The 24,894-nt window shown below is 33.3% G+C and overlaps 1 protein-coding gene and 1 long non-coding RNA gene across 2 annotated transcripts; one reads left to right on the plus strand and one right to left on the minus strand.

Moving 5' to 3' along the window:
* The first annotated feature begins 1,349 nt into the window (after window positions 1–1,349).
* LOC120119817 lies at window positions 1,350–17,570 on the plus strand. The gene is made up of 3 exons (XR_005515864.1): window positions 1,350–1,362; window positions 9,253–9,261; window positions 17,458–17,570. It is a non-coding gene; the product is annotated as an uncharacterized LOC120119817 (long non-coding RNA).
* Window positions 15,944–19,420, minus strand: LOC120119816 (cytochrome P450 90A1-like). The gene is made up of 8 exons (XM_039139620.1): window positions 18,881–19,420; window positions 18,032–18,181; window positions 17,471–17,713; window positions 16,753–16,830; window positions 16,587–16,665; window positions 16,373–16,479; window positions 16,155–16,285; window positions 15,944–16,034 (listed from the first exon to the last, which is right to left on the minus strand). Exons 1-8 carry the CDS (start codon window positions 19,403–19,405, stop codon window positions 15,944–15,946), a joined length of 1,404 nt encoding a protein of 467 aa, XP_038995551.1. The 5' UTR covers window positions 19,406–19,420.
* Between the last annotated feature and the right edge of the window lie 5,474 nt (window positions 19,421–24,894).

Genomic DNA, 24,894 nt, shown 5'->3' on the forward strand with positions numbered 1-24,894 from the left:
TGAAAGCTAAGAGTATTAAAGGGAGTGAAATATGAATGTTTGAGCTGAAGTGAGATGATTTTCGAGCTCAAAATAGGATTTCTGGGCTAGGAGAATCGGTACCCATTCAAGGGGAATCGATACCCCCTCAACGTATATGAATTTCCAGAATGCTAGAGGGGAATCGATACCCCCAGGGGGGGAACCGATTCCCCCACATAAAAAAAGAAAGACTAAACTATTAATTCCTTAAATTGGTAAGCTATTAAAGATTAATTTCAAGACATAGACATCTGATAATCATCTTGAAAATTATGTTTATGTAGATACCGAGCCTACACGAGTTCGGGAACAATCTACAAGTAGGATCGATCGAGGAAAAGACAAAGAAATATAGGTGAGTGCATATGCATAGCATAATTATAGAAATATACTCAATTCTAGACTTGTGATAAGTCTAGATTTTATATCTTGGTACATGATCATATTCTGTATTATGAGACATGACATGAATTCATATAAAATGCATTATATGACATGAATATGCAGGAAAAGTTATGAGCTATGTGAAAAGGTAAGAATTTACATGTCTACGCGATATAGACTACGTGAAATGTAAAAGCCCATGTTATGTAGATGAGAACTATAGGTATAGTTGGCATGCCCAGGGTAGAGGGTCTACGCGGTCCTTCGGGACAATATTCTACGCGGTCCTTCGGGACAATATTCTACGCGGTCCTTCGGGATATATATATATTCTTTGGAACATGTGTGAAGTCTGGTGAGACACATATGTGATCCCTAGCATATGTATATGATTCTTAAGGAATTCTATGTGGTCCTTATGGACATTACTATATGGCACTACGGTGCAATTCTACGCGGCACTTCGGTGCATTTATACGAGCTGTGGTGACAGCATAGTGCACAACCTCACATTACTCAGATACCTTAGGTTCTCAATATGATATCATGGGCCAATAAACTTATTAATACAAATTCATGAATGTTAAAGTAATATGCTTACAGGTATGGATATTGATGATGTAGACTACATTGATTAAGTACATGCTTTCATCTCATTTCATATGATTATGACATTTTCATTACATTGCCTTGTTATTATTATTACATTGCCTCACTAAGTCAATGACTTAGCGTGTGAGTGTTTCACACGTAGGATCCGAGAAAGTAGACGAGACAGGTGAAGCAGCTTGACAGCATTACTCCTGCAACCACCAGATCAGAAGCAACTTAATCAGTAGGTCATTTTGTTATGTAAATGGCAGTTGGCATGTAATAAAAGGGTTAAGTTGTGTATGCTCTGAATATTTTGGTAAACTTATATTACAATATGTATATTATAGTATTTTCTTAATATAAGTTCAAATATTTTGCTATTATTGGTTAAGAGTTGTGTTTTAAAAGTCAATGTAATATCTCTGACTCATATCCGGGTCGGGTACGGGTTGGGGGTGTTACAGTAACCCTCTATCAATAACAACGTTATTAATAATCTAAAGAGTCCAAAGTGTATATCAATAATACAATAAGAATTCAAAGTATATATGATTAATATAATCAAATAACCAACTTGGTAAGCAGCTTGATTCCGCTTAAATAGATCTCGAGTTCGAACCATTGTGAATGCAGAAAATCCTCGTCGAAAGACTCACCCACCAAATTAAGTTAAGTGTGCGACCTAGACAATCCGAATTAATCAAGGTGCCGAAGCCTTGAAACTAGAATAGAAACCAAAATAATAATAATAATAATATAATAAAATAAACAGTAATTGAAGAGATTACATTTACATCAAACTCAAACTTGAGGGGGAAAAAAAGTAGATGTACTAAATGAAGAGATAAAAAATGTATATTATAAGAGTAAATAAAATCATCAATTAATTTTACTAGTTTCGTAAACGAATCGAATGTTCAACAAATAGTTCGATAAAAAATTTGTTTATGTTCGTTTATTTGTCAAACGAAAAAACATGGACAAGATTTTATAATCATTTAATTAAATGAATAAATATGAATAAAATGTCTCGTTCGTTCATCTACATTCGTAAACATTTGGTAATTCGTTCATTTATGTTAGTTCATTTACGTTCATTTATGTTAAACTCAATCTCCAAACTTGTTTAAAGTATTAAAAATACCCACATCAATTAAAGAGTATATAAACCCTAAAATTATTTGAAAAGAAAAAAAACTACTCTCAAATATAATTTTGATTAATTTTATATGTTCGTTTATATTCATTTGTTTGTTGTTAGTTTACCTTCATTCATTTGTGTTCGTTGATAATTTTTAAAGAACGGACACTAACAAACTACATTCCTTAATGAACAAATGCGAAAAAGAAATTTCGTTCATATTTGTTCATTTGTTCAGCTGAAATTAAACGCATGTTCGTGTTTGCATTTGTTTGATTCATTTACATACCTAATTTTTACACAAGAAGAAAAATTAATTAAATTAAAAAAAACAATATAACTCAAATATATAAAGCAAGAATATCAGAAATTAGTGTTCAACGACCACTACGAAATAAATAAATACCAATTGAGACAATTTGCTTAATCAAATAATGATATGACTCAGTTTTACCATTGACATTAATGAAGTTTTTTCTCTTTCCAGAAAATCAATATTTTTCTTAGTCACATTTCATCAATCGCCCACTTGAATGGGGAGTTTTACAAAAATAATTGTGGTATTTTAAGAAATCATGAACAAAAATCCCATGAATTTTATTCCCTTCTTTGAAGTAATAAAGAATCATGATGTGTGTCGGTCCTAACTCGAACAGCCTGCACCGAGATGGTCGAGAGACTGCTTTCGGAATCGAATCGGTGTTTCAAGTCGGTGCTTTCCGGACTTGTAAAAGCCACAAGCCAGATATTCATCCGGCGAAATAATGATTTCGTCTGCGCCATCTTTGCCTCGACAACGGCTTCAGAAGAAACTTTTCCAATTATCAAAAATGTCTCCAGAGAAGAACCTTGCAACTGTGAAGCAGCAGCGAAAGACAATTTAGTGAATGAACCAAAATTCAAAAGTTAGGTGAAGTGCTCACTGCTCAAGCATAACTACGACTACGAAGATATATCCCGTACCCGGTACTTACACTGGAGTCCGAGTAACATTGAAACCAGGGCCGTGGCTGAGGCAACGCGAACCGCGTGACCGCGTAGGGCCCCCAAAAAAGTATATATATAGTGGCATTTTTTCAATAAACGCCACTATAGATGGACCTATTGTGACGTTTTTAAAAAAAACGCCACTATTATTGTGGCTTTATTGATAAAACACCATCATAGATGGATCTATCGCGACGTTTCTCAAAAAAACGCTACTATTGTTATCCCGAAATTGAATATATTTAGAAAATATGGGTCCCTTTATAAAAGTTTGTACAGGACCCCCGAAAACCCAGCCACGGCCCTGATTGAAACAAATAACACAATGAAATTGAGTGTCGAAAGGTAGAGAATACCAGAGAGTTATTGACTGCTCTTAAGCAATCATTTGTCTTCAACATCAATATAATGACACGGGGCAGTCGCCTGAGAAGTTCAGATATTTGAGGGAAATATTGAGATGCATACATCTGCAGGAGAAAATAGATAAGGCTAAGCAAAAAGTGAGAGCCAATCAATTAAAATGGTTTGGGTTTGGGTTTGGGTTCGGCCCAACATGTGACAAAAAGGATGTTTTTAGAATACAACCATAGTTAGAGTGGCCAAGGGGGTAATTATACCAATTTTCAAAGTAAAAGTTGAATATCCATTAAGAGAGGGTAATTTCACGTTCAGTTCTTCTCTTTTTCTTCCCGTTCACTCTGTCTTTTTCTTCCCTCTCATTATCTCCAAACTTAGAAAGAGCAAATGTGATAATTTGGCAGCCTTGCAACCCTAGTTTGGAATCCTTGAGGTAAGACTTATAACCTATAGCTCAAGAGCTTCAAATCAAACCCTTTATCTCTTTATTTCACCATGGTGACCAAATATGAGCTTTATGGGAGTTTAAGAGACTTGGATGTTTTAAGTCCATAGAAAATGTTCTTAAACCCTTCTTAACTTGCGCTTAATCCTTGTTTAGTGAGAGAAGTAGGAGAAAACTCCAAGAGCAAGGGGAAGGAAAAACTTACATTGGGTTGAGCCTTGGACACTTCTAGCAGCTTAGTAATCAAAGGTTACACACTTCTAACTCAACTCTACCACATGTAGATCATTAGGTGTGATTTGTTAGGTTGTATGAGTTGTGAAGAATCTCTATGGTAGATTGCATCTTTTGATGTTTTCAGCATGTTAAAAGACCTATTACGACCCCTTTTAATCCTTATAAGAATTGAATAACAATTGTGAACCTTAGTATGGTCTTTGGGGAGGAAAGTTAACATTTTTCGTGCCCAAAACAAGATATTTCTAGATAAGAGCATCAGAACTAGAAGAACAGTATCAATATTATACTTCATGTGTGGAAAATAAGGGGTTTTTAGCATAGTAGTATCGATACTCATACAATGGGTATCAATAATGTAGATGTGGTTGTAATCACCATTTTTTGTTTCATTACTATTTACTATTATTACTATTATTATTATTATTAAATAAAAAATTTAAAGTCCAAATACACAAAAATAGAGCCCAAACAAATAAGCATGCCTAATGTCAGTGGCCCATGTGACAACCAAATAACATATAGGGTTTTGTCATATTCCTCCAAGCGCCAAATCATCTCTGTCGTTAGATTAAAATGTGATCCAACTGTCCAGATCAAAGGAAATTAGGGTTTCACCCTAATTCATCAAGCCCGCCGTCGCCTCCATGTGTGCCTCCCTCTGCCGGCGTGAGATAAACGCGCTTAACTCGTTTATTCCCCATGCAATCCACTGCCCCCGTGATTCACGCTGATCACCACATGTGAAAAAGGGTCTCATGTAAAAACAGTTTTACCCCCATCATTTGATGAGATCACCGACCATGAACATGTCTCCCGTCGTTGTCCCTGCCTCGGTGAGTGCACAAAGCTGTAAGAAAGCAAAAAAAAAAAAGCTAAAGAAAATCATAGCCTTAATTTTTTTCCATTCACATGCAACATGGGAAATCAAAAAATAGAGAAAGTATTCTATATATGAGGGAACCAGAAACGAAAAAACAGAGAAAAATATGAGATTTTTTAGGGGGGGGGGGGAGATGAGAAAAACAAACAAAAAAAGGGGGGGAAAAGAGGAGGAGGGGGAGGAGGAGGAGAGAAGAACTTACCATCGACGCGTCTTGGTCTCTCACCGGAGCAGAGAAAACGGTCTTCGTCGAAGATAAGGGTTTGCATGTTCGTAGATTTGAAAAAGGAGGAGTTTTTTGGCTTGCTTTTGAGGTTTTGGAAGAATAAGGTTTATTTTAGGTTGGGATAGCACGGTTTTTGGGTTTAGGTGAAGAAAGGTTTCATTTTAGGTAGGTTTTGTGAACACCGACCACCGCGTATGGTGACGGAGCATGCCGATGAGCCTTGGTCATTGGTTGTCAGAGAGGGCAGAGAGAAATTTCATTTCACTCTTTGGTAATAAAACAAAAAGTGAAACAAATGAAATAGATGGTCATTTCGGCCATAAATTAGGGTTATATACCCTTTCCAAAACGACGCCGTTTTTGGGGGAAGTTTATGCCTTTTAGTTCATGGGTTAAGCCCCTCCGCGGCCATTGAAGCTTTATAACTTAACATTTTAGCCACTAAATGCAAGATTCTAACTTTAGATATTCTCTTATTGATATTCCGATCATATCAATCATCAGATCAGACCAGTCGTCATAATCTTTGAGTTAATCTTATTCGAATCGTATTTTCTTTTCGAGATTGTTGAGATTGAATATGATTTATTTGAATCATTAATCAAGCAATTTAGGCTTAATCCTCAACAAAAGATTCATGTATTCCCTGCTTACAAAACCCAATTTTTTAGGTTTGATTAATAGATTTTAGGGTAAACTACGCCTTTAGTACTTAAATATTAAACTATCAATTTTGATTCGTTTTAATATATAAACTTTTAATTTTTTTCAAAGCTAAACAGACCATTTGATTTTTTTGAAAGTTTAGTACTAAAACGGACCAAAACTGATATTTTAGGTTTATAAATGTATTAAGTTTTTAATGATGTACTAAAATGAAATAAAAATTAAATGTTAGATATGATTTTAAAAATATTAAAAATTTAGGTACTCAAATGAATCAAAATTAATAGTTTAAGTATTAAACGTATAATTTATCTTTATATTTTATTGGTTTTGTTTACATGATGTTTTATTAAATAGTAATTTTAGTCTATATTTTTTTATATAGTATTTTGATCTAACATTTTATTTTAGGATAGAAAATTTTTATATGGAATAAACTATGAATAACAATCTTTAGTTAATAAATGATTAATGCTCCAAAATAAGAATATTTTTATCTTAAAATGATAAGAATAAGGGTCAAATGATTATTTTATCAAACATTATGGTCTTTTAACCTCTAATATTTTATTTTGAGAGATAAAACCCGTTAATTAACAAACTGTAAACGCTCTAAAATAAAAACTTTTTTAAAATTAAACAAGTTCAAAGTGAAAGCCTTTTTACCTTGAAATAACAATACTAGATAGATATTAATATAATAAATATTTGAAGTTAATTCTGATAGCTTGGCTTGCAGGTGTTTACAGTCTGTGATGGACCAAAACTTTCGAGGGGACCATACCTGGGAATCACAATGATATGTTCGATTTCATCGTTGGTTTTTGTGTCGTTAAAAGCTTCGCTCATGTTGAGTTGGAGAATTCCTAGTGAAGGGTATGTTACAGCCATGGAAGCTGCTCTCTTCATCTCTTCATGGGATCTGGCAATTGCACACGTAATCGTGGCGTATAGAAGAAGCTGCAGAGAAAGAAGGAAGCTACTTGTCTAGAGAATTGACATTGAGGCTGTAAGTTGCCTCTCTCTTTTGTTTTCATATGGAATTCGGATTACCCTTAAAATTGAAGCGTTTTAAATTATTAGAATAATTAATGAAGGTTGTTTTGAAACTTTGATGCACAGAATGGGTTTCCAAGGTACCAAAAGATTCTCCCTCAAGAAAGAGCCAAGTAGATGAAATCCTACTCTTTTCTTTTTCGCTCATCACAGGTATTATTACTATTATATGATTTCTCGTCTCCGATTATGATTTTAAGTTTTTATATCATATTCCATTTAAATTAAATGGTTTTTTTTCAAATCGAATAGAATTAACTTGTCTAAAAAAATCAGAGTTCTTGTGATCAGTCCATTTGATCTTTAAAAAAAAATAAAAAGTGGTAGCCATGAAGCTTCAGACGATTAACTCATGCTTATTTTCTGCAGATTTAACCAAAAACCAGTCAGCCGCATGAAATACAAAGATCACACGATATATATATATATATAACCTCAATGATTGAGTGTACAGTTTATGTAACATATGTAAATTACTTTATTAAAAAAGGAATGGGCCAAAGGCCTTTTCGATATCCAAATTCGGATAACATAAATGAGTCAAAGACCTTTTCGATATCCAAATATAATGTAATGTTTAAATTACTCATATTTTTTTCTTAAATCCTTAAATTGAAATTAAAAGATATTACTTAATTAAAACTTAATCGATAAGTCATCATGGAATCTCTCTGGGCGCACGTTAGCAGGACTGATGGGCTCTCGGATTTGCTTCTTTGGTGCTGATTGTTTCTTATTTCTCACTGATTTTGGGTGCTTTTCGTCTCAATTTGTTTCTCTTTTATGGAATCGTCGACTTCTGAGCTTGATTGGAGAAAACTTTTTCGTGGATCGAAGGAACAAGCCCTAGATTTTTTCCCACCTGAAGTTTTGGAGGGGTTTTCTACTGTCAAGCCCCTGCCTGTTGTAATCGAGGAGGGGATCGGTGAATGAAATCATGCGGTGGTGGGTCAATTTATCAGAGCTGTTCCAAATTTTGGCTCCATGCAGAGAATTGCCGAGATTTTATGGGGGAAATTGTCGTCAGTCAAGGTTAGTTTAGTCGGATCAAATCTCTATGTTTTTTCATTTTCGAATGTTGAGATGAGGGATTGGGTCCTAGAGAACAGCCCTTGGCATATTCAAAACAAACCCCTAGTGTTAAGGAAATGGGAACCGAGTATGAAGAAATTGGATTTCGACCTCAAGCATATGCCAGTTTGGATACAACTCTACAATGTTCCACTTGAGCTTTTTTCTAGGAGAGGTCTTAGTTATATTGCTAGTGTTGTTGGGAATCCTTTATATATGGACTCTGTAACTACCTCGAAGGAGAGACGTGAATTCGCTTGTGTGGAGGTTGAGGCTGGGGCAATGATTCTAGATATGGTTAATGTAGTTATGCAGGATAACTCTATAGTGGTAATCAGAGTCTATGTCCATTGGCTTCCTAAATTATGTACTCAGTGTAAAATATTTGGACATCAAGCCAATATGTGTCTTGAGGGTTTCAAAGGTCTTGTGAAAAATAAGGAAATTCAGATTTGGAGGAGAAAGAAGACTTCTAACATTCCTGATCTCTCTGATAAGGAGAAGCTGGGCAAAATTACCACTGCTGCAGAGAACCTGCCTATGTCTTATGTTGGTACTGTTATGCAGAAGGTCAACTCTACGAGTGAGGGGCATATGCCTTTATCTTCAGAGCTGAAGGTTGGTGATGCTGAGGTGTTGTCTGTACAAGCTCTTTAAGAGAGTAATAAAGACACTGTGCAAGTGTCAGTTGAAGGTGATGCAGTTCACTCTCAAGTCCCTGATGAGGACACTGTTATGAATGTTTTGTAACAATCTGTTGCAAATGGTAGTAATATCCTGATAGGGGTTGTAGTTGAGAAGGTTATACCTAAAGTAATCTAGGAAAACTCTAGCTATGGTGGGGAGTTTCCTATATTACAAGATTCTATACTCTAGAAAAAGAAAGCACGGGGGAAGAAAAAGGAAATTGCTGGCTCAACAAGCAAAATGGAATTACATGCAGGAGTTGGTGCTGTTGATGGTAATAGGAATACTAGGATAACCTCTTTGGGGGTTACAATGCTCCTTAATGAGATCAAAGCCAAGAAGAAAGATCATATGGAGAGGGCTAAAAGAGCTGGGGTTAGTTGTGATGTTAGCAGTGGTGGCCCTCCTATCTCTAATTGATGATCATAAGTTTTTGGAATGTTAGAGGGCTCAATAATGGGCTTAAGCAAGGTAAAGTCTTCAGAAGATTGGAGAATTTAGGAGTGGATGTGATTTGCTTCATGGAAACTAGAGTTAGAAGTGTTAATTTTCCCAAGGTTGTTGAAGCTCTGGCTGCTGATTGGAGTTTAGCATATAACTATGAGTTTACTGATGGAGGTAGGTTATGGGTACTGTGGAAAAAGAGTATGCCCTTCTCTATACTAAAGGGTTGTGATCAGGCTCTCTTAATTATTAGAGATGTAGTTGGCTATAGGGTTGTAATTACTGTTGTTTATGGCAGTAATAACAGTCAGTCTAGAAGGGGTTTATGGGAGCATCTAAAGAATTTGGAAGCTGATATTGGCTCTTCTTCTTGGGTGATTGGGGGTGGTTTTAATATTTTTCCAAATGCTCAAGAGAGTTTTGATTTTGATGTTTTGGGGTTACACAACACTTCTGATATGGAGGAATTCAAAGAGTTCTTGGTGGACTTGAAACTTGTAATGTCCTCAATACCGGGTTAGTGATCAAATTGTAAAGTTTCAGAATCTAGTGACTAGAGTAGAACCATGGATTAGTTCAATGATTTATTTGGAAATAAATCATAAAAGTTGTTAGTAATTATAAGATGAATTGGAGGGCAAAAGGGTCATTTGACAAGGAAGATTTTTTATTTTCCTTATAAGATAAGGAAATCATGTGGGAAGAGAGAAAAGATTACAGAGTTCTCTTCTCTTCTTCCTTCTTCATACGTGAAAGCTTGACTCAAAGGTGAGTTTCTTTGTTTGTTGATTAATTATTGATTTTAAGGTTGGGTTATGATCATTAGATGATAATTAAGCTTAAGGAAAGCTTAATTTATTCTAAAACAACAAAATGAAAGATTTAGAAGAGATTAAAGAAAATGAGTTTTTAGATGAATTTCTGGAAAATAGTTAATAAGTGAAATTTGAGAAGGAATTTGACTTGTCATCACTAAGAATAAGAGATATATGAAGTTAGAAAGGATTAATAACAAAGTTGAAAGTTTAGTAAGATTCTTAAATCTTAAGAATCATGATGAGATATGGAAGATAAAGATGGTTTACATGGATTTAAGTTGGTTTAAGTAATAGTAGTTGAATTTAATGACATAATAGGAGCTTAAAATAGAAGAATTGAATGAAGAATTGATGGTTTTCGGGCTTAAAATGCAAATTCTGGGCAAGGTGTATAGATGCACATTCAATGTGCATCGATGCACTCTTTAAAGAAGAAACATTGAATGCAATTGGTGCATTGATGCATAAGGAGTGCATCGATGCATCCCCTTAAAATGAAAACATCGAAGGTAATTTGTGTATCAATGCATGGGTAGTGCATCGTTGCAGGGAAATTGAAATAGACATTTCTTTTGGTCTAAGAAATGATAGATTAGAATATATCAATTGGATACTGATATGTATCAATGTATGATTATATAGATATCGAGCATGAACAAGTTCCAGAGCGATTATCAAGTCAAGATTTGATCGAAAGAAAGGAAATCATAAAAGTGAATTGGAACTTAGTGAGGCTCAGGTGAGTGCATATCAGTTAGTCTATGGTGCTAAATGGAAACAAGACTTGCCACAAGTATATTTCCTATATTAGAATGCATGAATATATGATTATATGTATATGAATGACATGAATTGTATGTATGCATGATTATATGTGTTAACATGCTTTTGAATGTAATGATATGAGAATTATGTGCTATGTGACTGCATGAGAAAGATATGAGCCATATGACATGATATATGTGAACATGAGAAAACAAGGTATAAGACATGAACTATGTAGATAATAAAGATTTAAGTAATAAAAAGAGAAAGTGGTATACACTTGGTGGTATAAATACCCAGTTATGGGTCTATATGACTAGAAGAAGATATAAGAACCATGGGTAAAATATATAATAAGTGTACACAAACTCTAGGGAATGTTATAAGTGGAAGGGAACTATATGACATATAGTATATTGTAGGGAAATGATTTATGTGAAATATGATAACCAAGTATAAGTTATGTAAGTTAGATTCTATGTAACTAATATGATGGACTCATATGATTAAATAAAGAATGAAATAAGTTGAGTAACATTGATGTATAAATATGATAGAAAATGAGAATCAGATGTAACTAAGAAACACTGGCATAAGTTATTATACTAACATTTAATAGTAGTTATATAAGAATTATATAGGAAATCATATGTGAATATATGTTTAGATAATAAAATTATATGAGATGAATTGTGAAGCTATGTGATATGTTATGAGAAATGACCCATGTGAATACATGAGCTTATATGAATTAGTGATGTGAATGTATATGTGAATATAAGTAATATAAGTTACGTGCTTATGAGATATGAATATGGAACATGAGCTATGTGAAAAGCTATGTGGATATGTGAAGATGTGTAATGATATAAAAGATAATGCCCATGTTATGTGATATGAGAGCTAGGGGTATAGTTGGCATGCCAAGAGTCGAGGGATTATCAGTGGTCATTCGGGACAAACAGTGGTCCTTCGGGACATAGTGGTTATTCGGAACAACCAGTGGTCCTTCGGGACATAGTTGTCCTTCGGGACATAGTGGTCTTTCGGGACAAATATTTAGTGCCCTTTGAGGGAATTATACAAGCTGTGGTGACAGCATAGTGCACAACCTCTATGTACTCGCATATCTTTAGTTCTCACATGTGTACATGGGCTAATAAAGAGATAATATAAATAAACTTGATATGATGATATGTTTGTTTCCTTGTGAAATGTTATGTGTGATATATGATTGTACAAATGATAATTATAAGATCATATGATAAAATGAATCTATGATAGTGATAAAAATGAAGATAATGATATAGTTGCTTGATTGTATATGTTATATGATATAAGTGAGTACATGTTAAGATATATGATATGAACATGAGAGATTATATAAACAAGAGAATAAGATATATGAATGATAATGACATGTATGTATGTATGTAGTGTATTTGTTACATGAATAAGGATATGAGTGGTATGATATAATAGTAGTAATTATTCATGCATGATTACAAGTTATAGTTTACATTATATGTTTATTTGCCTCACTAAGTCATAGACTTAGCGTGTGATTGTTTCACACGTAGTTTACAGAAGTGAGAAGAGAAGCGAAGATGAGCAAGACATGTCAGCATCTCCCTTACAAAATTTCAGATCAGAAAATAGATGATTTAAATATGTTTGGTTATTTTGAATATAGTTGGCATATACTAATTGATTGAGTTAAATATGCTCTGATCGATTTTGGTTATGGTGGTCAATTTATGTAAATAAACCGCTTTTACTTTAATGAAAGTTTTAAATTTTCTTTGGATTTTTGTCAAGAGTCAAAGTTTGAAAAGTCAATGTGACACCTCAGACTCGTATCCGGGTCGGGTACGGGTTGTGGGTTTTACAAAACTTCTTGGATCAAAAATTGGATAGAATCTTAATCAATCCCCAATGATTGCTGGATTTCCCTGATTCAGCTGTGGAATTTAAAGCTCAAGGGGTTTCTGACCACTGTCTTGGGATTATTTGGACTCAGAATAGTGCTCAGGCTCATAAGCCTAAGCCATTCAATTTTTTTTTTAATTATTGGACTGGCAATGAGAACTTCCTGAGGATTGTTAAAGATTCCTGGCAGGAACAATGTGGGGGCATTGCTATGCAAGTATTATTTAACAAGATAAAAAGATTAAAGCCACTGTTAAAAGAATTCAACAGAAGCCATTTTTCTTATATCTCTGGCAGAGTGGCTGTGAAGAGGACTGAACTTGAATCTACTCAACTTCACAACCTTGCTCAGGTGGACCAAAGAAGGCTGGATGAGGCGAAAAAGCTTCAGGCAGAACTAGTAGCTCTAGAAGCTGATGAATATGATTTCTATAGGCAAAGAGTTAAAGTCCACTGGCTTCAAGAAGGGCACTTGAATACTAGGTTTTTTCATCAAAGAGTGGAATTAAATAAGAAGAGAAATATTATTAAAGTCATTAAATATGAAAAAGGAATGTATCATGAATCTTTTGAGGATATGGCAGCTGAACTGGAAAATGTTTTTAAGAATCTTATTGGCACTGTTAACCCTAGGGTGAAGGGATATTCTGTTGAGTGGTTAAAATATGTTCTGAACTATTCCTTACATGTTGGAGTTGAGGATTTCCTTGCTGGTTAGATTACAGACACTGAGATCAAGGATACACTGTTCAGGCAAGGAAAAAAATAAAAGCCCTGGACCTGATGGCTACACTTCCTTGTTCTTCAAGGCTGCTTGGGAGATTGTTAGCAAAGATTTTCTAGGTGTTGTAAGGTATTTCTTTCAAACATCCTCCCTACTTCATGCTTTTAATGCCACTACCATTGTCTTAGTTCCTAAATCCTTAAATGCATGTATGGTTAAGGAATTCAGGCTCATCTCCTGCTGTTATGTGATTTACAAGACAATCACTAGAGTATTGGTCACTAGGTTAGCTTTTTACTTTCATGGTATGATATCTCCTAACCAATCAGCATTTGTTAAAGGTAGAAACATAGCTGATAATACTTTACTTGCCCAAGAAATTGTTAGGGGATACTCTAGGAACATATCTCCTAGATGCACCATTAAGATTGATTTGTAAAAGGCTTTCGATTCAATTTGTTGGGATTTCTTGATGATTGTTATTGAAGCTTTGGGGTTGCCTGAGGTGTTTTTTTGGATGTATAAGGGATTGTATAACTACCCCTAGATATTCTATTTCTTTGAATGATAGTTTGGTGGGGTATTTTAAGGGTGCTAAGGGGTTAGACAAAGAGATCCTTTATCCCCTTATCTCTTTGTTATTGTGATGAATGTACTCTCTTCTCTGTTGGATGCTACTGCCAAGAATGGTGTTTTTAGATTCCATCCTAAATGCAAAAGAATTCCACTTACACACTTATGTTTTGCTGATGACCTTCTATTGTTCTTTCATGGGTCATTGGATGTTGTGATGGGGGTTGTAAGTACCCTGGACATGTTTTATGAACTGTTTGGTCTTAGGATGAATTCTATGAAGACTGAAGTTTTTTTCTTGTGGAGTGTCTGTGGATAATTTAGAACTGATCCAAAAAACTACTGGATTTAGGATTGGCTAGCTCCCTATTAGGTACCTAGGGGTGCCCTTGATTACACACAAGCTTACAAGTAAGGACTGCTCGACTTTACTTGTGAAAATTAAAGGCATGATTGATAAATGGTCTAGCAAAAAACTAAGTTTTGGGGGTAGGCTACAGCTTGTGAAGTCTGTCCTGTTTAGCTTGTTTGGTTATTGGAGTAGGCTGCTTATCTTGCCTAAAGGTGTTATAAGGGACATTGAAAAACTTTGCATGTGATTTTTTGGAAGAGCAGTGACACCTCAGCAAGAGGTGTTAGAGTAAGCTGGAATCAGGTATGCTTACTAAAATCTGAGGGTGGATTGGGCTTAAGGAAGCTAGCTGATTGGAGTTAAGCTTGCTGCCTTATGCTTATCAAAAGCATTCTTGCTGGAGATAGATCATTGTGGATTGCTTGGGTTGAGGTTTATAGTTTTAAGTATGTTGATGACTCGAATGTTGTCAGTAAACCTCACTTCAGCTGGATTCTTAGCAAGTTGATTAAGTTGAGAGAAGAGGCTCATAGGTTGTTCAGTCCTATGGCTAATTTGTCACAGATTAAAGGTGGATGAATTTGGGATAGTATCCGAGACAGTAGAGAAAAAGTTGTGTGGCATAGGCTTATTTGGTTCGCAGCTCATGTTCCTAAATTCTCTTTAGTTGCTTGGATGGTCTTACTTGACAGATTGCCAACTAAAGACAGATTAGGGCGATTTGGTATTATGACTGATAATGTGTGTGGGTTGTGTGGAGATAGCCAAGAATCTCGTAACCATCTTTTCCTTGAATGCTCTTATGCGAGTGAGATTTGGTGTGTTGTTATGTATGCTTGTGGACTGCAACAACAAATGCTGAGTTGCTGGGATAAAGCTCTCCACTGGATGATTTCGAATTTTAAAGGTAAATCCCTCTTAGTCCATATTCTTAAGCTAGCTTGGACTGGTTTCGTCTACTTTATTTGGGAAGAACGTAATCACATATGTTTTAGAGGGTTGATTCGTTCGGCTGATACAATTGTAAAAAATATAAGGGAGGTTGTTAGAACTAAACTATATAGGTGTCACATGAATAGGACAGATGCTGTAAATAGGCAGTTGTGCCTAAATTGGGGGGCTGATATAGTTGTTTGTAATGTTTCTTGTAGAAGCTTTGCTGCTTTCTTTTGGATGAATAAAATTTTACTTATCCAAAAAAAACTTAATCGATAGTTAAATTAAAAATATTTTTTTACAAAAAAATGTCAATTAAATACATAGTAAAGTGATAAAATGATTTCTGATTTTCAAGGTCCGAACTTTTCTCTCTTCCACTTTCGTTTTATATTCCTAAAGGCTCTTCCTTCAGGCGGCTCTAACGTTGTCGACGACCACTCGACCCCTATTGATCGTCTCTCCTCCTCTTGTCGATTGTATTGTCAAGGTTTAGGGACTTTTCTCCTCCATCTTTCGGTAATTCGAAGTGAAAAAATGGCTTGCTCAATCGGATATTCTATCCTCCGAGGACTCTTGCTTTCCTCTTGAGTCTTGACACATACTTGCATTCGTCACCATCAAACAAATTCGGACAAGTTAAATTAACATCGACGTTGCAGATTGATTGGATATCGTTTTTGTGTTCTCGTCGTGGGGAAGAAAACTAGCTTATCTTCTTCGGCAGGTACCCAACTGTTTTAAAGATAAAACAAGTTAAATTTGTGCCCGTAAACTATTCGAATTCGAGCCATATTCAGCTTAATTATATATGATAGTTGATAGTACCCCTAATATCAACAAAATTATGAATACCTGAACTGAGTTACGAGGTGGTGTAAGAATACAGAGATTTCAACTCTGGCAAGCTCATATCCAGGGCATAACCGAGGTCCTCCATCGAACGGTGTGTAAAAATTTCCGGAACAGCTCGTCCCCGGGACATTCTGTCCAAATTCATTCTAGAGAAATATGTTCTTCGATGATGAAAACCAAAACCACAAAGTAACAAGGCGACTGGTATTTGAATTTACCTGCCATCTCCATGGATTGAAAGTACGAGCGTCTTCAAAGTGATCATGATCAAGATGGACGGCTCGGAACGATGCGAAAACCTTCCATTCCTTCGGAATTGTGTAACCTAATCATTGGTAAGCACACAAAAATGAGCCTTAAACTCAAACACTCGGTCCACTTGATTCACATAGTAACACTCTTATATATAAAAAAAATTGTATATTTTCGGACCTTTTATGTTGACATCAGTTATTGTTCGTCTAAAAACTCCACTGATAATGTTTGCGACTCGTAACGTCTCGTTGATAACCTGAAATACATTATTCGAAATCATGGGCAAATATTTAGGTTTAAGCCACTGTCACGGCAATTTGTTTAGGACAATGAATATACTTGCACACTGAGTGAATGACATTGTCTTATAATCACTCCATTCAAAATCGCTTTTCTTCTCCCTAATCCCCTCGTACTCTTCCTGCCAAATTAAACAAGTCTCGTAAAATCCTTATATTATGTCTCGTGTTTAAAATTTGAACAAATTTATAATTCACATGAAAGACGTGGCATTAGAAAAAAACATAATCATACACCCTATCGCATACGATTAAAAATCTAAATCCCCAATGACCTAAAAATGCCCTTGAAATTTCCATTGAGCGGGAAAGGACTCTATGGGCATTTCATGAAAGACAGAGCAAAATGATTCTGACAAATGGTAAAGTTTTCTCTTTTACTTTAAATTTATTTATTACAGGTTAAGGCGTGCAATTGGGACAGTCATCATTATTCCGGTTAGACAAATTTCCAGTTCCTACTTTGACTTTTATTTTCAGTTTTGTACTCTTTGCCTCTACTTTTGACCTACAACATTAAAATATATAATCGTAAATTTTAATATCTAAATCCTAATTAAAATATCAGAATTGAACCAACAATTAATTACCAGTGGAATGAGATATTAGAGTTGGAATTTTGAAGTAGATAGATAAAACAAATTAGGTTAGAAAATCGTCTTTTTTAAATATAAATTGATTAATTAATTGATCAAATATTGATGGACTGTAATTATATAAAAAATATCAGAATAAATATTGAATTAAAGAGAAAAAATGTACCTTGAGTTGAGCCAATGCAAGAGGGGTATGGGTCAAGAATTTGACAGCAAGTGTCATGATAGTTGAAGTAGTCTCATAGCCAGCAACAAGCAAAGCCACCATGAAATCCACAATTTCCTCATTTGAAATTTCCTCATCCCCTAATAATCTTCCCAACATATCACTCTTCCTCTCACCTCTTTCATACCCTTCTCTTCTTTCCCTCACTATCTTCCCCAATTCCTCTGCCACTTTCCTTCTCGCCTTTAGGGGGAAAAAAAGCACCCATTTAAATATCATTTTAGTATAAACGTATCTAAATCTATATTTGATGCAATAACAATATAAATCAATTAATTAAACCATCAATGACATCTCAAAAACACACGTAGAAATTTATATTAAAAGTACGAACTATAAAAGTTAAATTAGAATTTAAGAATACAAAATAAAATAATTGATAAAACGTTAAAAATATACTTAAATTATAATAAAATTTAAAATTTTTAAGAAGTGCGACTACACTGCAATACCCCTCAATTCATCCCTACATATGTCAATAGAAATGAAACTATTACTTACTTTGATCGCACGACGATAAGTGATCGAAAATAGAGGCAAGGGGATGGTGAAGAAACCTTCGATAACAAGAACATATTGTTTTCTCAAACTTTCACTCCATTTACCGGGATCAATGTCCATTAGTTGTTTTATTGTTAACTCGAAAGTTATCTATAAAAAAATAATAAATAAATATTAAAAATATAATACCGACTGAGCAATAAGAAATTTAATAAATCTAACTAATATTTGTTTTAAAATTCTAAATCTAAACTTAGGAAAATTACATTATTTAAAATTTGATTATTAAAATATAAATAAATTTATTTTAATCACTTTAACAGATAAATATTATATTGAATTTAAATAATACAAATGGATTTTTTTAATTAGTTTAATTCTAAGATTTTATTTTTAGTTTTTTGTGATTAATAATAATAAGGGTAAATTACATGTTTAGTATCAAAACTATCAGTTTTTGTTCATTTTAGTACTTAAACTTTTATTTTTTTCAAAATCATGACTAAAGTTTAATTTTTGTTTCATTTTAGTACACACGTTCAAATTTTAACGTTTAGGTTTGAAAAAAAACCTAAAAGTTTAGGTACTACACATTAAGTTTTTAACGTCAAGTACTAAAATGAAATAAAAACTAAAAATTAGATGTGGTTATGAAAAAGTTGAAAGTCTAGGTACTAAAACGAACCAAAATATATAGTTTAAGTATTAATGTCATAATTTATCCTAACAATAAGTTAATAATAGCTACTGTGGCATTTAAATGATTCCGAGTCAGAGTCACCAACGCCCGCGTTGATCATCTCCAATGAGTCAACTCAGTCCGACAAATATTTAGATACTTTATTTTACCTTCTTGGCTTCTTCCATGAGGAGGACACGGTCGGTCCAGGAATTCAAGTTGAGCAGGATTAACCGGTCTATATCGACCAAGAGTTGATCTTTGATAATAGACGAGCTGCCGAAACTCATGGTCAAAGAATGCATTCTTTTGTGAAGGTTGCCTTTCATCAAGAGCAGCGAGTGTTTCCCAAGCAAATTCGAAATCGAACCGGGGTAACTAGACTCGAACAGCTTCCCTTCGTTTTGCAAGATGAACCGGTTCGTCTCTGGATCAGCTGAAAACACAGTCGGTTCGCCGAAAATATGGGTCGTGAAGACCGAACCGTAACGTTTCACCCTTTCGTCGATGAACGGCTCGGGGTTTTCGGTCTTGTAAGCAGATATAAGCTGTAAGGTCTCCCCGATGAAAGGTAAACCCAAGTCTCCCGGTGGTAGACTGGGGCGCCGGAGAAGACTAGAACGGACGAGGAGGAAGGAGACAACGTAGATGACGGTCGTGATGAGAATAATGAAAAGATGAACGAAGATAGCCATGAACAAAAGGCTTTGTTTTCTTCTTTTATTTTTTTGAACATAAACAAAAAGATATATGGGAAACTCACAAGCAGGGTGTGTGTTTAGCACATGAGGGGTATATGTAAGGAAATAAGGGGTGGAAATGGAATGAAAATTTAGAAGTATTAAACTTGTCAGTCCATACTGTCCATAGGTTAGTCGACGATTATTATTTTGATAAATTATTGACTTTATTTACATACTTATAATTTTTTTATTAAATAAAATATTTTCACCATATTAATCTATAATACCTTTTCTCATTATCCTTTTTAATCAAATTCACTCTGATGATCCCGAGTGGCCTTAAGGAACTTCCACGACCTTAAGAGATGGTGGCAGCCTTAATTTGGAAAAGAAAATCTATAATAGCTTAATTAGTTAGCTTTAGATTTAGATTTAGTTAGTCTCCTTTCAAGAACAAAATAAAAACAATATAAATTGATTATAATGTAATATAGGTTTATAATCTTTTTTAATTATTCATAATATATACATGCATTAGACACAATTGTTATAATTCGTAACTTTAAAATATAATAATATTCTCATTAATCATTGAAATCAGTCAACAAATTTTAATTTATAATAAACTTATTATTAAATTTAAAAAATAATCTAAATTAATATAATGATATATATTTTCGATAATTTAAATTTGAATAATAATATTTATAAAACATGGGTAAATTTATCTAAACATAAAAACAAACAAATATTACAACAATAATAAATTGATACTTCAAAATTCCACTCTCTTTTACATTTTGTCACCCAAACCTTCTTCCCATGATGCATGTATTCTCTTGGCCCACAATGAACCTACTGGAAAAATAAAGCACTCCCAACTTCATCATATGATTACTTTCTTTTAAAAAATACTATACATTAAATTTTTATTTCAAAATACAAAATAAGTTGATTTTATTTTCTAGGGTTTATTATTTTTTACATCAATAGCAAAAAATTATCTCACAAATATGTTGTTCGTCTGTCATCCGACGCATTTAATTGATTTTAAACTTTAATATTTAAATCATAAATCCTTAAATCTATAATCTTAACTCTTAAACAGAAGACATAACAATATCATAATCCCTCTTATGAAATAACTTTTTCACCATTAGAGCATGAAATATATATATTTTATTTGTAGTTTGTAATTTAACTATAAATTTAGTAATTAAGTTTTTCTACTTAGTTTCTTTTAAAATAAACCCCCAAATAAGAGATCTATAGTTTAGTGGTAAATTTTATTATCAAACCTAAATTAAAGAATATTGTTTTATTATCAACAATCATTTAATTTAATAAGATGAAATATTGATTTTTTTAAATAAAGTAAATTCACATTTACGAATTGATCAAATTAGATTGACACCAATAACGTTCTAAATCTTTTATGTTACTTAAGTTGCAAAATCTTTGTAATCGTAACTTCGTGTCGATGGAACTAGGTAGGTTGGTTGATTTCAGACAGATTAGAAAACCCTTTCCTGAATTCCTGCGAGTTGGACAGAATTTCACTTTGTTTAATTTACTAAATTATTTTTTTATAATTAGCATTTGTTAAATAAGAAAAATTTTGGGATTTTTTCGCCCGTTGAATTATCAATATTGTTGTGGTCCTTGTGGATCTAGTGGGAAGTCCAAAACCCAAGTTCGAGGTGATTGAGCTGCCATCACATCCTATACTCCAAAGGGATAATAACCATTTAAAAATAAGTTAAAAAAGAAGAATTGTTATTTAACAATATATATATAATCATTAAATTATTTTTAAATTAAATAACAATTCTTCTTTTTTAACTTTTTTTTCTCATTCATTACAATATCTTATATATTATCTATTGCATTTTAATACCAATCATTGATCCTGGCTTGGTGGTTTGGGACTACCCTAAGCATTGCTCTTGCCTAGGTTTGATTCCTCTAACCCCCCACTTTGGGGGTTTTCTTCTACTCTCAATTTTCCATCAAATCTGATTAGATAATTATACATTGGGTTGGAAATAAAATAATTAAATTTAAAAATACCTTTCAATCATGTTGTGACAAGTGCTTGTCACAACATGATTAGAGGATTGAATTTATAAAATAAAATTTAAATTATGACTAAATTGATAGAATATATGAACATTAAGGACTAAATGTATAATTATATCAATTTTTTTAACAGACACGTCAGTATTTCAGTCAAGCATTAACAGCTAGTGGCTTGATTGAACACATTTAAATAGTTAAGTGGTTTGATTGAAAAAATTGAAAGATAGATGAAAAAAGTAAAAAGACTACATAGTTGAGTAGTTAATGGTATAGTTTGCCCTTTATTTTATTTTAAAACACTATACATTTGTTTTTAATATAAAATTTTACGTCAATTTCTGCACTGGGTTCTGCGTGGCATGTGCTTCCCACCGAGGCCAGAGTTTAAGAGTTGATGGAAGAACTTGGTTCGGAGGCAAATTGTTGATTAGGATGTAGTTCAAACCAGCAAATTCTTTATTTATGTCATTGTGAATAACAAATATAAAATACACGAATGTTCCTTCATTTGTAGCTTATAGGTCAAATGCACTAATCCGACCGACTAAATCAGACAGTATTATATGTGAATTATTGTTCCGACAACTTATTTTAGGGTATGCTACCCACTGATGTGTATCGGTTTTAGCATTAAATTTTAAAATATTTTAATTTAGATGTTGAATTTTAGTTTGAATATTAAATAATTATTAGATTATTAGAATCGTTAATGACGTGATGATATACTTATTTCTTTTCAATTTTTATTTAAAAAATTATCAACTTTTTCAAATATTGTTGCCCATCAATCTTCGTCCATCATCGGTTACCATACATGGTAATATTGGTATCAAAATATTTGTATTTCACCTATTTTCTTCTTTTCGATTTAATTTTTCATGAAATACACTCAAAATCAACAATTTTTTTAATGTTTGACGTTCTAATACTCTAATCTCCTTCAATGACTGTTCGATGAGACTAATTTTTAAGTATGTTGTTTGTGTTCTCAAAATAATATTTCTTACTAATCGAATTTTAAAACAAACATCTCTAATCTCATAAAGTCCTAAATCCCTCCAAGTATGATAGTTCTTTTTACGTTGTTAAAGAATATTTGAGAAAATCTAAACTAATAAAGTAATAGAGGATGATGAAATGAATTCTTCAACATTTAGGGTAGTCACAAAAGATGTTAAAGAATGACGATTTCTAATAACGACGATTGAAAATGGGTAGAAAAAAAATGAAAGTTCGATGAAGATGATGAAATGAAATAAAAAATTAGTGTAATGTCTTTCACATTTATATATATCGGCTTCACATCAATATCAGATTGTCATTTCATCTTATTGTTAATAATTTAATAATCCTGTGCTTTAATTAAAACATAAACTAAAGTTTAGTGTTAAAATTGAACATCAATATCAAATTGTCATATCATCTTACTCGGAGGATGTATACGATTCAATTCGATGAGTTTAAAATAAATTATCGATTTTTTTTATCAGATTAACAATTATTTTCAAATTTTATATATTAACTTTGTGTTTTGAGATTTTTCTTTTATTTTGATAAAATAACTTAATTTGTTCTCCAAAAGAGAAATTCCCATTACAAAACGATCTAAATTGTTTGCTGCCGTTACATCACACTTTTTCGGAACTCGTATCTACAACCCTAATAAAATAAGTTCCGGTCGAATCCAAGATAGGTTTGGGTTTAGCTTTGACACCAAGAAGGCATCACCATCGCCCAAAAAAGCAGCACCAAAACCACCGGCCGACCGCCTATATTTGGTTCCCCAATGCAAGCCCACCGGAATGGCTAGACGGGACGATGATCGGAGACCGAGGGTTTGACCCTTTCGGCGTACAGCAGTTTCCTGGGTATTTGTAAACGGCGGTGAGGAAAAAACTTAAAGAAAATGACGATGAGAAGGTGTTGACAAGCCTTGCCGCGTTTGTAAACGCAAACGCTACTAATGAATTGCAATAACGTATTAAAAAACGACATTAAATATGTATCTTATTGCGGCATTTGATAAAAAAAGCCACAAACAATGACTCTATTTCGGCTTTTCTTTAAAAAAAAATGTCACAAACGATTATTTTATTACGGCATTTTTAAAAAACGTAATGAATGTTACCATTTTGTGGCGTTTAGTATCTAAACACTGAGATATATGTAAATTTTGTGGCGTTTACTCTAAAAAAGGAGTTACAAACCTATTTTGTAGTGGTGGGTGAATTTTCATATTACACATTTTATTTTATCAAATACTATTAATGTTAATTTAAAATAATTTCAATATCATTGACTTGATTACATAAAATATATGCAATGATGTCCTTGAAGAGCAACATTGCAGATGAATTGAAACTAGTTTACATAAATGTAGAGTATACATCAATAGAGCCATATGTCCATTGGTATAGGCCTGATTTAGTACTATTTGGGTGCATCAAATACAAGACAAGTGCCTTCGCCACCAGTGTTCCATAAGAAGTTCGCATATTTGGATGCATGAAAAGGGTTCTTCTCATCAACTTCCAGGGCTTGTAAGTATATCTCTTCGGCTTCCCAATGATCATTTCTCACTTGCCATAAGAAATCGGCAAACAGTCCTAATGCCTCCGAATCTTGTGGATCGGCTTCAATAGCACGTTTGTAGTACTCCTCCGCCCTGCATATATATATATTAATCGGTACATAGTAATATAGTTTTCGAATATATTAATGAATCCAAGTAAAAGTTTACGGTACAATTTACTTGGGTAAACAATAAGATTAAAAAAATAAGAATGTGCGATGATTGTAAAGACTCTTGAGTCTTGTCGCACATTCAATCCATATAAGTAGAGACGGAAACACGTTATGGGTGGGAGGGACAATACCTTCCAATTTTGATGGTCCAATTATATTTAGTTCAATGATAATTTTGAAACCATTATAATAAAGTTTCTTTTTTCAAATTTTTTTGATATAATTGTATTTTAGAACAATGTCACCTTTAAAATTAATAGAATTAAGCCTAGACTCTGGATTGATCTAATTTAACTATTTTTTAAGACTTTGTTTATTTTAAAGTTAAATAATTTATCCTCATCATAGTTTATTATTTACTTTACCCGTATGCACAAGACTATACTTCTTTTATCAATGTTTGACTAGAAGTAAGAATTTTGTATCAAATAAACTTCTTATAATATGGGTTTTCTTTCTCGTTGAGTAATTAACTCTCATTAATAATTAGGTTATTCATTAAGCTTTAATTAACCCACAAACCTTTTATAATTTAGACATTATAGAAAATTTCTATTTTATGCTGTAGTATTTTTCTTTTTCACATAAATTTTGATATTCTTACTTTTGGTATTATTTTTTTATCTTATTTGTTTTAATTCACATCCTAGTAGATAAAGAGAGGGAAACACAAATAA

Source organism: Hibiscus syriacus, unplaced genomic scaffold (genome assembly GCF_006381635.1).
Source record: "Hibiscus syriacus cultivar Baekdansim isolate YM2019G1 unplaced genomic scaffold, ASM638163v2 tig00110332_pilon, whole genome shotgun sequence".
NCBI classification, from domain to species: domain Eukaryota; kingdom Viridiplantae; phylum Streptophyta; class Magnoliopsida; order Malvales; family Malvaceae; genus Hibiscus; species Hibiscus syriacus.